This window comes from Opisthocomus hoazin, chromosome 1 (genome assembly GCF_030867145.1).
Source record: "Opisthocomus hoazin isolate bOpiHoa1 chromosome 1, bOpiHoa1.hap1, whole genome shotgun sequence".
Classification (NCBI taxonomy): Eukaryota; Metazoa; Chordata; class Aves; order Opisthocomiformes; family Opisthocomidae; genus Opisthocomus; species Opisthocomus hoazin.
In genome coordinates, this window is record NC_134414.1 from 63,395,428 (window position 1) to 63,410,601 (window position 15,174).

The following is a 15,174-nucleotide window of genomic DNA, read 5'->3' on the forward strand; positions in this document are numbered from 1 at the left end:
TTCATGTGTAGGCCACATACATGTTTATGGTGACCAGGTGGTATATTGTATTAATTGTTTTAACTGTGATTTTCTTCCAGTGGTCGGACTCAGAAGCAAGTTCTTGACTATGTTAAAGAAGGAGGGCACAAAAAAGTGCAGTTTGAAAGGTGAGAGGAAATAAATGAACTATCCTGATAAGTTTTAATGAAAGAAAAGTGATGATCTCCAGCTAGTTATATTCTAAGATCTTGACACCAGTCCAAGTAAAAAATATCCTGCTTTGCTGGTTGGACAGTTTATTACTTGTATAATATCCCCTTGATCCTGAATGTTTTGGCAGAAGTTGGCATAACTGATAGTTTACCTAAAATCAGTAGTCTTCAGTTTGTTTTTCAGCAGTGAGTGTCCTACCATCACAGGTAACTTCCTCCCATATTGATTTGCAACCTCTTGGGTGGGATGTGTTTAATGTATGTAAACAGACATACTCACCTCAGAATAAAACAAAGTAACAGGAATAGGTATCATAGAATTATTGAATGGTTTGGGTTGGAAGGGACCTTACAGATCATCTAGTTCCAAACCCCCCACCATGGGCAGGGACACCTTCCACTAGACCAGGTTGCTCAAAACCCTGTCCATCCTGGCCTTGGACACTTCCAGGGAGGGGCATCCACAGCTTCTGTGGGCAACCTGTTCTAGTGCCTCACCACCCTGACAGTAAAGAATTTTTTTCTTCTATCTAATCTAAACCTACCCTCTTTTAGCTTGAAGCCATTACCGCTTTTCCTATCACTCTGTGCCCTTGTCAAAAGTCCCTCTCCAGGTCTCTTGTAGTCCCCCCTTCAGGTACTGGCAGGCTGCTGTAAGGTGTCCCCGCAGCCTTCTCTTCTCCAGGCTGAACAGCCCCAGCTCACTCACCCTTTCCTCATAGGAGAGGTGCTCCAGCCCTCAGATCGTTTTTGTGGCCTCCTCTGGATCCGCTCCAACAGGTCCATGTCCTTCCTGTGCTGAGGGCTCCAGAGCTGGACACAGGACTCCAGGTGGGGTCTCACCAGAGTAGAGCAGAGGGGCAGAATCACCTTCCTCACCCTGCTGGCCACGCTTCTCTTGATGCAGCCCAGGACACGGTTGGCCTTCTGGGCTGCAGGCACACATATAGCCAACCTCCAGGGAGAGGTCTCCAGGGAAAGCTTCCAACTTGCTAGAGCCAGCTCTGTCTGAACTCATCTTGCTCGTGGTGAGCTGAAAGTAATGGCCAAAATGCCACTAAGACAATGACAACAGTTTGTCTCATGACTGATGTTCTGGTGATAGACCATTTTTGCTTCAGTGCCTCTCCCTTTTCTTACAGTGCTGTGTTTGCAACACGTAGACCATTTAAATTTTACAGAAAGAGGAAATGCTAGTCTGTTTTGGAACAAGCTTTTATGAAGGCCGCTATTCAAAGGTTTTGTTTTAAAGGAGTCATGTGTCTTGATTCCTATTTATAGAAAAAAATGAAATGGCTTTTTACTGTGATTTTCCTTTTATCTCCAGGAAACACAGCAAGATTCATTCCATCAGGAATATGACTGCACAGCCTTCAGAGAAGCATGCAGAGGTGCCAAAACAAGTCAGTGATGTTGATGAAAGCTTGGATCATGCCTTTTAAACAGTTCTTGTTAGATTACCCTCAACTGATTGCTGTTCTGAAACTCCAGAAGCATAGTTTTCTGCTCGCTTTCTGTTTAACTGGGAGCTGAGGAGCCTAGGTTTTAGGCTCGGAAGTTTTAGGTTTTGCAAGTGGAACAGGTTCACTTCCACTGTGGAACAGCATTGCTTCCAGGCAACCAGACGAACATAAATAGTGAGCTTTTCTGAGCTGTACTAATGACCATCTGAAAAATTGCAATCCACAGTGTTACTGCTGATGTCCTGGGTTGTAGCTGGTTATTGCATCTGTGAAAAGTTTAGTGCTTTTCGTTCACTGGGGAGTCTTCATTGCCCATGACAAGGTGTTTTATTGTATTAACCAGGGAGGAGAAGAATTATTTCCTCAGAAAGATTTCAGCTCTGGACTTTTAAGCCATTGTTTTTGGTAGCTACCTAATGTATTTGTGTTATGTTAATAGCTGTTATGCGCTAGGAGTTTGCAAATCCAGTAGCCCAATATTGGCAATGTTGCAGCAGCTGCGTGTTCCCAGATTCAGCTAGTAGTAAGGCTGAGCATGTATTCACAACAGGCACCAGCGTAAATGTACATAGATGATATATATACACACAGCCAGCCACACAGGTAAACACAAACAGAAAACAGCACTCCCACAAGCATGAACAGTGCCAGTGGCCTCATCCTGTTCCACTTTTTGGCTGATCGGGATGAAAGTTCATCAGCAGAAAATATATATATACATATGTATGATATATTCCCTCTTGCAGCTGGTCTTAGACACTCAGTCTATCCAGTAGTGGGCCCCTGGGTCCCCACATCTCTCACTGGCTGATAAGTGGATGTACAAGCCACACACACGCACACTCACTCACTCTGAATTCCTCCAGTAATTCATCTCAGACAGCCAATCTACACAGTAACTGACACCCAATCTACCCAGTAACTGACAGCTGAGTACCCTGGTTCCCAGTTACCTCACGCACAGACACATGCATATCAAAGGTATTTCTCCAGTAGCTGGTCCAGACTTACGACATTACCAGTAACTGACCTTCAGGCCCCATGGTCTCCCCAGTGTCTGGCCTGACTTATGGCTGCTCCACTACTTGTCTCCCAGCTCTCTTGTTCTATTCGCCAGCTAGTCCAGTTTAATGTTTCCTAGCAATTGCACATTGACCTACCCACCCAATCAATATGCACATGCTCTGATCTCCCCAGTTGCTGGCATCCCAGACACATCCAGACCGTGGGCTGATGGCTCTACTGGGACAGCCCGCAGAAGAGCCAGGTCAGGGAGCTCCATTTCCCTGATCAGGTTACTGGGGTTGCTCTACCTGCCAGTGTTTCTCTCTGTTCATCTGTGTGTGTGGAGGCAAACCTTTAATCACCTAACCTTACATTAGGTAGAGCTTAAATGGCAGGAGCAAGCTACTAGGTTAACGTATTTAAGAATGATACCCACACCTTCACCTTCCTTGCATTGCTTCCTTTTGATATTCACAGGCTCCTTCATTCGTGAAAATCTAAGAACTTTGGAAAATTCGGCTGTAAATGCAGCCCTTTTCAAATATCTTTTGGTTTTTCAATATTGCTAAGACAAGTTCAGGTAGGTGGAGCATGGCTACTGGGCAGAGGTGACGTATTTCTGTGTGCAGAAAAGCCAGCCCAGGAATTAGTGGCAGTTACGCTCCAAGAATTGGATGTGTGGTGTTCAAAAGCCCACACATGGCTTTTGAGTGTATGGATATAGGCTGTGCAAAATTTGCCTTGCATGTTTATCTTTTTTGTCCCTCCAGCTTCTCAGATAGTGCAAACATGTTGATGTTCTTAGTGTTGATGGGTGCCTTAGGGCATTGAAACACCTCAACGTATCACCACATTCTGTCTGCCTTCTCTTCCCTTGCTTAGCTTAAGTATTTTTCTGTTCTTAAGATCAGAGACCTCTCTTTTTCTTCTAATTCATTTTCAAGCTTGGGTTACCTCTTCTGCTTTCGAGAGTCTTCTATGTTGCTGCAAGATGCAGTGCAAAATTCTGGTGCGTAATTACACACAACCTTTTTTGCTCTGACTCTCTTCCCTCCCAAACCTCTCCCCTCCCTCCCCCTTTGTCTCCCCCTTGCCTTCCCTCCTTTGTCTTTTCAGAGCTCTAGCTTTGCCTATGGAGATGACAATGATGCTGCAGCAGTGCAGAGCTGCCGGCAAGGGAAGGAATTGAAGGCTTCAGCAGAAGACACTGGACAGCGCAAGAGCCCTGCCTTGAAGAAGAGCCCAAAGGAAGGCAGAAAGGTGGATGGAGCAGTGGTGTCAACAGTGGAGGAAGAAGAGGAGGCTGCTAAGGACAGGATGCAGCAGAACAGACCTCAGTCACAGCAACCAAGCACAGGTCCAGCTTCCAGGGCTGCTCATGGCAGCAGCACCTCCATTCCTTTCATTGACTGCAGTGATGTAGATAGCGAGTATGATCTTCTCAGAGGACAAATAACCCGGTCATATTCCCAAACAAATGACAATTATGAGGGTGATTTGACCAGTGGTGCCTACATTCACTATAGAGATGAAAATCTCAATAGAACTAGATACAGGGATTCCTCAGCCTCTATAAAGTCTTCCCAGTACCTGTCTGAAGAGTACCTGGATGATAACCCAGCTAATCTCTCGTTCTACACTGGGGGAAGCCCCAGGATGCCAAGACACAGCTCGCTGGTTGACGAAATGTTTGAAGGGCCAGGGAGCCGTAGTCCGCTGGCCACTCCATTGCCTCCCAGCAGCAAAGGGTCAAGCCCTAACATGAGCCTGAGCAGAACTGGCTCTCAGGGTTATGTCTCGGAAAATGGGCATGACTGCAGGGTGAGGACTGGGGAGGAGGATAGCCACGCCAGTAGCTGCCATGGGTATGGCAGATATTCTCCAGGTTCTCAACAGCCTCGTGCACAGAAAAGCCCAAATCTCTGCAATAAGTCAATTACAGATCCATTTATCCTGAGCCAGATATCCTCAACCCCTGGGCAGGAGTGTAGATCAGAGAGACATTGTATAGGAGGCAGGGTGGCTAAGATGTCTTCTCCAGAAGGCAAAATGATGGTCAATGGTATGCCAGCTGGGGCACAGTCGAAGCAGAGCCCAGTCATGCAGTCGCTGCATGCCAGTGGCGTGATGGATCATATGGCTGCAATCCAGATGATGGAGGGCTCCACCAGCAGTGGGACAGAATCTAGCGATTCTGACTCAGAAATCATTAACCCTTTCACTCATCCCCTGGTGTTTGGAAATCCTATTGTGCTGAGGTCCTCTCCCATGCCTAGAAATAAGTATTCCTTTGGAAGCCTTCAGCTTGATGAGGAGGTAGAGGAGGATGTGTCTGTTGGCCTCAGTGATGAAGACGGTGTGCAGGTCTTCAGCTGCTAGGGACCGGGGCGTATGAGACCAGCGGATGCTATGATTGCTCATTAGAGTGATTACATCTTCTGGGGCTCACGAAAAGTATCTGGTAATAATTGCAGAGCATGGGCTGTTTCAAATGTTACCATTGTACTGACCAGCCAGAGGGAAGGAATGCTAGAAATACAATAATAAGGATAAGTCTCAGTGAAGCTTAACAGTAATGCATCTCCTCTGAAAGGCAAGAGGAGAGGAAAATTATTATGGATTTAGGTACCTTTGTAAGATTTTATATGCTCACTTATTCTTTGTATGAAGTCGTATTTTAGGTATATATTGTAGCTTCTTTGACATTTGACTAGTTATTTTGACAAACAAAGATGAAATGAAGTAGGTATGTTGTGCTCTTTTGTATGTCTATTACAATTTTTTTTTCTCTCCCATGTAAGGAGAGAAACTTGTGAGTGCCTCAACAGAGTTAGGAGAAAAAAATTAAACTTACGGCCAAATACAGGCAGCTTGGTATTTAAGACCAACACTTGTTGAAATCTTGAAATATGCTGGAAAATCTTTTTATAGCAAGAATGTGTTTGGTCTACTCATCTTCATAACCCATTTTATAATCTTAGCTGATGAACTGAGGATACGGATTAGGCACGTATACAGGAACAATGGCAGTATTGGCTTTTTCTTCTGTGGGTTCAACAGGTTGATTTGGTGATGGACATTTTGAAACTCCAAACTCTTCCTTGGGCAAGAAAGAGAACAAGCTGAAAGATACAATGCAAGTGAAAAAAACTTAGTTTGAAACAGCTCTAATGAAGAGCGGTATGAGTATTAGTTGCAAGGCAATCCTTACTATCCTTTATCAGTGTGGTATAAAGATTAATTGCAAGAGAGTTTTTTCCCCTTACTCTTTCTGGAATTATTCACAGAGACATCAAAGTTCCTTCATGGGTAATTTTTGGTGCAGGGTTTGGAGATGGTGACTGTTTGATTTTACTTTTTGCTTTGATCATGAAAAATCTTTATCTGTACAGGATCCAATTAGTCTGTCATAGGCTGGTTTTTTAATAGTGCCACCTCATAAATTTTTCATCCCCTGACACAGTGTTGGGACTTAACAGTGGTCCGGGCTGATTGTCTTCTGTACTATACATAGAGTAGAGAGATTTTGGCACATTTACAGAAGGGCAGAGAGACTAATTCTTTGTAAACTTCCTTTTCACCAGCTGAAAGTATGGAGAATTAAGGCTGTGTACTAATAAAAGCTGATTCTGGTTTCTCCAAGATAATTAGGAAAATCTGGATGAAATGTCTCCTGTATGGAAGGTGTCCTGTAGTTATTAGAGCTGGGAGACAATATATGCTCTTGAACACTGGCCTTAATTTTAACTTTTATATATTTTTCTTGTGGGGGAAAGGAACTAAATTTGAGAATTTTAGGTGGTCAAGAACAGCACTGACTGAACTGCAGGTCACTTGCAGTGATATGCATCATGCAGTACATGCACGCAGCAATGATGAATCCACCCACATAAGTACTGATAAACAGGTTACAGGACTTTGTAAATCTAGACAATGTAAAATTTTCAAGATCATTTTTACAAAAATAATAGAATTAGAAGTCTTTTTAATTTTTCTAATGCCTTGGTCTATGCACATTTTAACAGAGTTTAATCTGAATTAAGGATGTTTTAAAAGATACCTACAGTAGTTAGGCATGTCTTGTTATATACTTTACTTTTTTGCAGGAAAATATATCTTCATGTAAATAGAAGTTTTAACTTGCTCACCCTCTTTAGTGTGTTGGTTTTCTTAAAGGTTAGATACCTCATTTTTGAACCAGAGTGATTTAAATCGTCTCTTTAGACAGTGATATTTTGGTGACTGGAAATGCTCTCCTTTGTTCCTGTAGTTTAAAGCATGAACCTAGAAACAGCAGGATTGATAACTAGGCAAAAGCTTGTTTGTATATTATTCTAAAAGAAGGTGGTTTGTGTTTTGGATTTAGAATAGCTGTAAAATAATTGCCTTGAACTTCTCAGTATTTAAGATGAAATATAGCTAGCTGAAGCCTACATTAGCAGATAGCGTGAGCATGGGGAGTGGGTGCATGAGTCTCCGTCTGATTTTTTTGCTGCCTGTGCAGCAAGAACACCAGTAGTTATGTTATACAGCAAAGGAATAGCAGTCTGGACAGATGAATTAATTGCTTTGTTAGCCAGCAAAAATAGAGTTCAAGTAATGGATTTTCAACAAAAGGATTTGCAGTCGTTTCTGCTACTTAAGAAAAATGAATATATTTCATATGGTTTGGATTTAAGTGTATATAAAATTTTATAAGTGGTGTTCACTATTTTGCATCCTTTCAAATACTGTTTTCAGGCCTGATTTCTTGTCTCATATACCTACAAAGAGAATTGATTTATGATTTTACAAGAACAGACCTGCTGGTAGCTGGAGTTAGCTTAGATGCTAATAAACTATCTCAACAGCTTTTTTTTTTTTTTCCCTTTTGAATATTATTCTCAGAAATGAGATATGAAGATTTCTCTCTGACTGTTTTCTATCATCTGGTGTTTTTTCTACTTTAAATGTTAAAGTGGTTTTCGTTTTAACACATACGGAATTCTTCCAGTTTGAGGAAATAAAGTTTGTAAATTTCATAAGAAATAAGTTCATTTAGGATGAGTAATTTTTGCAGCATTCTTATGGTAGTGAAGTTCAGTTTAATATCAGTTGACAAGCATTTAATTAAAAACAGTCTGTGGGACAAATTCCTCCACCAGACATGTGGTTCATATCTGGGCGCTTGCCAAGAATGGTAAGTGAGAGCAGTTTCAAATTGATGTTTTCACATAGGATCAGGTCCCTCAGAATTCATCTGGGAGTTTGTTTCTGTGGGACAAATACAGAAGGGCCTTGGAGGAAGGAACAGACACCTTATGGCAAGACTGCAGATGAGATGGGATGGGGGAATTCTCATGGTTCTTTTTCACAAAGCACACAGGGAAGAGGATCCTGTCAGTTCAGTTTAGTTGTTGCAAGCATTGATTAATCTGCATACCCTGGTCAACGGCAGTGGTCTAAGCATGCCTGTGCCTCAAGTCTAACAGAGGTAGCTATCGGCCAAGTAAAGATTTGATTCTCCCACCAATTCCAGTAGATCTTGGAGAGTGGCTGATGGTAGTTCAGCTTCGCTGTTTTAAATTTTTTTACTCACAAGAATTAACTTTTAAATCCCATAGTGTTGAAGTGCCCAGATGGGCAGTTGCTGCAAATGAGGGAGCTCAATCCCAGCAAGATTGAGTAGTTACCTCTACTCCAAATGAGTAGTCCTGAGCCACCCATCTTCCACCCTTCCAGAGGATGTGGAGGAAGCTTCTTTTTGGGCTGTCCAGACGGCTTATCACTGTGCTGAACCTACTCTGTCTGCATAGTTGGATGAATATGGAGTCTAGTAGCAAAAGCAGTGTAGGAGTTTGTCCCAAAATAAAGTGCAGATGTGGTTAACAACTTAGTCTATAGATAAAAGGCACTCTGATTCTTTCTTCGCTATTCCAAGTGCTTGACCATATTCCATCATCTGCTACAGGGAATGAAAAAAACCAGTATCAGACAATTTAAATTTTTCTCCAGCTCACCAGCAGCTCAAACATACTATGTCCTGGGATCTTCTGAAGGGTTGTGGGGTTTTTTTTCATACCAGCCTTTCCTACAATCTGGTTTTCTTCAGTGGCCTTTATATCCTTTGGGATATAAAATCTGGGAATAAATTTGGCTACATGAAGGAAGTGTGGATAGTGGCAAGTTGATGTAGGAGCCAGGACCTCTGTAGGATATTGCAGGTGTGGAGTTTTGAATAATTGATATCTGAATGGCCTAGACTGCACTGTCTTCAGTTTCAGTCCGTATCCCCTAGCAAACCTGTTCCTTGTGCGTGACAGAGAGGTGTCCTCTGAAGATGATTTGCACCTAGTGCTGCCATTGTCTCGCATCACCCATAGCTCATAGGCCCACCTAACAGGTACCATCCTATTAACCATTGCGGTGCACGGTAAAGACAAACTATATCAAAGAAAAACTTGAAGAGAATTTTCTGTAGCTGAAAAATGTCAACATATAACAGAAAGTTTTTAGGTTTGCTGTGTTTGAGTGTACATCATGTGATCTAGATGGAGCTAAGATCAGTTATAAAGTAAACAGAGGAGCATAATGAAAGAGTTGCATGTTAATAATTTGATAAATTTAATCAATCTACCAGCTTGCTTTGAGATTAAAGGGAATGCAAAATTAGACAGACTTTTCTCAACAGAGTAGCATTGGCAATGCTGAATGTAATCATTAGAACCCAGCAAAGGGTGAAAAAACAATGGTTTTTGAATTGGTTCGCTAAGTGGGACTAGTATTATTAGACCATACTGCTTCAGGACCTGTATTTTCCCCCTTGAATATTTGTGGGGCTGGTTTCTGTTTGCACAGAAGTTTGTGGAGCAGCTTTTATTAGTTGAAGCAGCTGTATTCATCCTGAGGCAGTATCATTCATGCCAGAAGTTCCTGTCTGGCCTATCTATCTGTACATGCAATTACTTGGTGGTGACCAGAGAAAATCAAACGGAAAATGGGGTAGACAGATCTAAAACCTGTTTATAGCTCCTCGTTTTCTTCACTAAGAAGCAGAGATGTTTTAAATTCTGCTGTCTTCTGTCCCACGATAAACTCACACACATGTAGAGTCTCCATGATCAACTAGAATTTTCTTGTGTGGGGCTCCAGAGTTGGGAAGACAAAGGAAAAGAGAAGAATGGGGAATATATTAAGCACAGTAAAAATGTCTAGCCTTATTTATTTACAGTTCCCCTTGGCATAGCGTGGTTGCCGCTCTTTTCCTGAAAGTTTAAAGCCCCACTAGTTTCTTAGGGTACTCAGAGAGCAAGAATTATGTTGACCAGTTGATTTGATGAAGCAGACCTTATTTTGAATATTGAAAACCAGTGATTCAGATCTCATCAGTATGATTTATATGCAATTAGCACGAATTGTGGGTATTTCTGGATCAGTTATTCAACGTAAGAAAGGATGTCTGACCTAGAAATTCTGTCAGATACCATGTTTGTTTAACTAGTCTCATTTGTCATAATGAGGCATGAGACTGCTGTCAGAGGTGACTTTAGAATGAAATTTTAATTGCTGCAATTTAACTTCTAATGATGAAAAACAATTTAACAATCCAAGCTTTTCCTGACTTCCACACATGGGTGAAGGACTTGGTTGTCACTTACCTGTGTGCACAAGGCTGTGGACCGCTGGAGATCAACCTCATCCAGCAGGGTGGTTGTTACCGGCTGAAAAGGGCAGTGAGCGTGAAGGAAAGAGGTTCTGTGTTCAGGCATGTATGAAGCGAAGGAAGCCAAAGTCCCTTTTGGCCTTCCAGTAATGCTTATCTGTCTGAACGGTGTGGTTGCTTAAGGCAGCTTCTGTACATTTCAGCGCATCTCGTTCCTCTTCATTTAGGGGATCGGTCCTCTTCTCCATACCAAATAAGAGAGACCCTAAATACGTGAGGGAAATTGTATCTTCTGAAATGATCTTTCATATATACATCTTTCTTTTGGTAGCTATTATCAGGTACAAGTGGTAGGGGAACAATCCTTTTGTCAGAAACCCAGCTGCTTCTTGGTGTCTCCTGCTTGATGTTGATGATTTGGGGGGTACTGATTTTAAGTGGCTGATGGCCAGTGTTAACATCAGGAGGTCCCAAAGATTAGACTGATGTGTAACTTTTCTCAAATGTGAGTAGATGCAGACTCTGGTTTCAGTCAAGCTACATTAGGAAAATTTTTGCCCATGCTGTCGGGTTCTGGAAAGGAAGGAAATTCAAATCCTAGGAAATAAAAATTAACAAAATCTTTCCTCTTCTGTTTCAGTAATTTTTGTAGTTGTTGAAATATGCCTAGACAAGGGCACATATTTTATTTACTTATTTATAAGGGAAATAATTCTTGTGCAACATGTAGATCCTGAACAAAGGCATCTTCTGCATTCCTCCCTATGGTTAGGCTGTGTGGTGCCATTGATATTTTAAAATACAAAACTCCTACCTAAAAATCAAAGGCATCATATGAATATAAAGCATAGTTTGGGTGATGTGTAGCAGTTCTTCAGAGTCTTTTATCTTCTGTTCTGATTCTGTGGTCTGTAAAGAGCGTGTAGAATAAGCTTGGTTTATGTTGTTTGTCATTGAAAGCAGTGAGCACTTTCTTTTACATGTTATGAGACCTGGAAAGCCTGTGTGCCTGGCTGAGCCGTGTATTCACAGGCATGTTTTTCTCAAGTATGAATGTAAATAATGGCGGTGTCGCTACAGTAAAGGGGTTAAAAGACCTTAGGATCATAAATTCGCATGACATGAGGGTCTATACTTAGTTTGCTCTAGAATAACTTGAGTTTTAAGGTGTAGTTTTTATTGATGATTTTTTTGTAAAGTTTTGGCCCCTGAGAACCATAAAAATAAAATACTGATAAAAATTAACTCTAAAGCCAGTAATGATACAGCTGTCACTGACTGAACATGGAAGATTGAAGGAAAATGAATGCTTTCTGATTTGAGAGCTTTCAAGGTTGTTAAAATTAGATGAGATGCTTTCTTTAAAATGCTGCAAATCCTGTTTTGAGAAGAAAACAGGTTTTTGCCTTTGATGGTTTACAGCAAGCTCAGAGGTAGGTTTAGTTCAGTGAATGTTAGAGGTCATGCCTATTGCTTTTCCATGAGGCACTTCAAAATCTTTGATTAGCTGAATCATTATTTTTCCCCTTTCCTGCTAAAAAACTCACCTGGACACACTAACAAAAGTTCGTAAGCTTGGCAGTCTTTCACCTATCCAGCCCTTTCCTGATTTCTGTGTGTGCACATGCATAGATTTTTTTAATAAATCTTGATAGTCAAAAATAATTTCCAAAATTGAAAATGCTGGGGATTTCATTCTCATTTTTGTCATTTGTTTAATACCGTTTAAAGAGAAACATTTTTTCTTTCATTGTATGCACTGTTTTGTCAGCATGTACCTCTCTGGGAGAAAAAGCCTTTTCAATGTTGTGTCTATCCTCAAAGCATGGTGTATCTTCTGTTCCTCGCATTGTTTGGAGCACTGTCTCGATGTCCTTTTACTGCAGAAATACCTATGTGTATTGGGAGTACCTGATTCCTCTTATTACAGTGATCCTGTCTCGTAGAGTGCTCCCCACTTTTGGAGAAAACCCCCACCAGGTTGTGAGTCTCAAGCTGAGAAAGCACACCACGCTGAAGAGCAGAAGAGTGGAGGGAGGGGGGCAGAAGGTCTGTTTTCCAGGGCGTTTGGGCTACACTGAGGACGATCGGATTGCCCTTTGTTTCCTGACAAAGGCTGCCCCCAGCAATGGTCGTGTCCGCGTGCCATAGCTCGTAAGCAGGATCACTGTAGTCTTGGGGAGACGTCTTGTTGAAATGGACAGTATCTGTGGCATAAGCTTACATGGGGGTTGAACATTTTCAGTTCCATTGTAGCACTGTCTCATGTTGGTTTAAAGACAAACAAACAAAAGCAAACCAACCCTAACTCTGGGTACAGCAGGGAGTCCTTCTGCATGTTGCTCTATTTCTGTCTGGAGAGATCAGGGCTAGACAAAGGACTGATGCCCAGTGACCCTGTGTTCTTGCCAGGCTCTAAGGTTCACTCTTTGTCCTTAAGAAGTGGGTATACCCTGACGTAGGCCAACAGCAGTTACTGTCTGATTTCATGCTCACCGCTGTCTAATACTGCAGTATACCAATAAAGCATGGGCCTTTACCAACCAGAGAGGTTGCTGGCTACTAAACCAACACTAAGCTTGATGAGACTGTAAGCATGTCAAGCCGTTTAACTGTGTATGCATGGAATTAATTTTTTTATTATTATTTTTAGTTTTACCTGTACTGAAGGCTTTTACTCATTCTAACTGGTATTTTGCTGTAAAACTGTCACTGGTTTAATTGTTCTGTCCATTTGCTGGCTGATGCTTTGTCCTAAATAGGAGGAAATTGGGTCATTGAGAAGGTGCACCATTCTCCCAAGTCCCTGCCACTCCTGCCATGGGCACGCATTTTGAAGCTGTGAAGTCCAAGTGAACCTTTGTTCCTGTCACATTCCTCTTCAAGCCAGGCAGGGTTATTGGTTATGTGTGACATCCGATCTCTTCCTGAGCTGTTTTTTCTTCCCATTCCTCCTCACATTCTTTGGTACTGCATTCAGGGATCTTTGTACGTAAATTTATGGTTGATGTAGAACTACTTTTCAGGATCTTTATTTCTAACAAACTGTATCCAGCACTCCAGCTTGTTTTGTTTAATAAAGGAGTGCAGCCTGATGAGCTATTCCCCCTCAAGCTTTCATGGCAGTCAGTGGGGGGTTGTTCTTGTGTTGGGGTGGTGGTGGGGGAGCAGAATCTCCATGCCACATCTCTTTTAGCTCAGCAGTATGACTGTGCCTGGTTCACAGCTGGGGACAGAAATGATGGACACCCTTATTAAACTCTTCTCCAATCTAAGGTACTTCAGTCATCGGTGAGGTGCTTATGAAAACTCCTGCCACTCATCTGGTGCTGTCTGTCTTCCACGTCATTTTGTATTATGTGTTTTTCTCTGACCATAACTTCTAGGTAGAAGTTAGACGTATGCAACCACTGTGACTGTAGAAAATTAAGCTAGACTTAACTGTGTGGTCACAGCAGCAGCAGCTCTGTCAGATACTTTCTTATTAAAGAGCCTTCGTAAGTGGTACAGTCAGTAATGCAAAGGGCAGAGGGGCAGCAGCTTGGATTTCATCTGCTGGCCTGGAGTTTAGAAAACATTCATCTGCCCTTAAAGTGGAGTAACTGGGATCTGGATGTCACAAGCTTCCCCTGACTGCAGAGTAGTCTGTGGAGCAGGCCTAAGAGAGAATAAGCCCTGCAATGTTCCAAATAGTGAAAAAGGCACTTTGCTGGCTCTTAAGACATCTCAATTTCTCATAATAAACCTATAAACCTTGAAAACAATATAACCCTCAACAGCTGAGTTAGTGAGCACTGTAGCTGTACATGAAATTTGCTAGCAGAATTTCAGTCACCTTCAGTACTGGTTGATGTTTACTCTCAGATTCCACAATTGAGTCATTTTCACTTCTTGGTACTCCACTGAGGAGGAGCATACCCAGGAGCATCTTAACGGTGCTGTACCCTTCCTTGCTGTTAAAACACAGAGTATAGGGATGGCAACTGTTTCTTCTGAAGCAGGACACTAAACGGCATGAATTTGTTACTCAGGAGTTTCAGGAGAAAAGGCGTAGAGGAGGAATATCTTCAAGATACACTGAGTCCGATTTATCTTCCTCACAAAGAGGGGAGCCCTCCCGTGTCAGGTTAAAGGCTCTAACTAGGGATTTCAGGTTATCTTATGCTGTCTACGTAGTCAACAAAGAGGCAGCAGGCAGTTCCTATGATTTGAATTGACCTCTGGGAGGGACTTTCTTCATCAACTGAAAGTACTGGTTTGAACTGTTTTATCCCTGGTAGCAGGCACGTTTTAAAGCAGTGTAGCTCAGCCAGCCCAAGTCTCGTAAGGACTGGTGCCAACCTCGGCACCAGTCCCTACGGGTTAACATCTGTGCATGACAGGAGCCTAGAGCAAAGGGATGGATCACGGCCAGCCAGCCAAGGACAGAGCCCAGCCTGCCCTTCTCCGGCTGGGCTGCCGCAGTTTGCCAGCACTCCCATGCATTCCGACCACCAAATAGCAGCAAGCAACTGTGATGTGTCTTTTGACAAGTATAGCTATTAAGTATTTGATTTTAACGACTGGCTTCATTTTACTTGGTACGTGGAACACTTATGTTGATGGAGAGTGGTCTGAGACACATGTAAAGCTAGGATGATACCCATAGTTTCATGTCCTGTGGCCATGTAAAAAACGCCATTGTTATTTCATAGATTTTTTTCTCGGCTTAGCTTTCAATCAAGGTTTACTTCTTCTGTCACCTTCGCTGCTGCAGCCCCTTTTCCCAATGTCTGGAGAGTAAAGTAGCTCAGTAGAACTAAGAACCACTCCAGGTGTTTTGGCATTGATGGACAAATCTGGCCTACTGCAGTAAAGTGCATTCTTATTA

At 42.2% G+C, this 15,174-nt stretch overlaps 1 protein-coding gene across 3 annotated transcripts in view; it reads left to right on the forward strand.

Annotated features, from left to right (window-relative positions):
- The window catches only part of FARP1 (FERM, ARH/RhoGEF and pleckstrin domain protein 1), a 221,186-nt gene that overhangs the window by 170,837 nt on the left and 35,175 nt on the right, over positions 1–15,174 (forward strand). For all 3 annotated transcript variants that reach the window (XM_075424046.1, XM_075424062.1, XM_075424054.1), the window contains exons 11-13: positions 81–149; positions 1,522–1,597; positions 3,779–4,019. In XM_075424046.1, the coding sequence (XP_075280161.1) occupies positions 81–149; positions 1,522–1,597; positions 3,779–4,019 (386 nt within the window). The remainder of the gene's footprint in view (positions 1–80; positions 150–1,521; positions 1,598–3,778; positions 4,020–15,174) is intronic.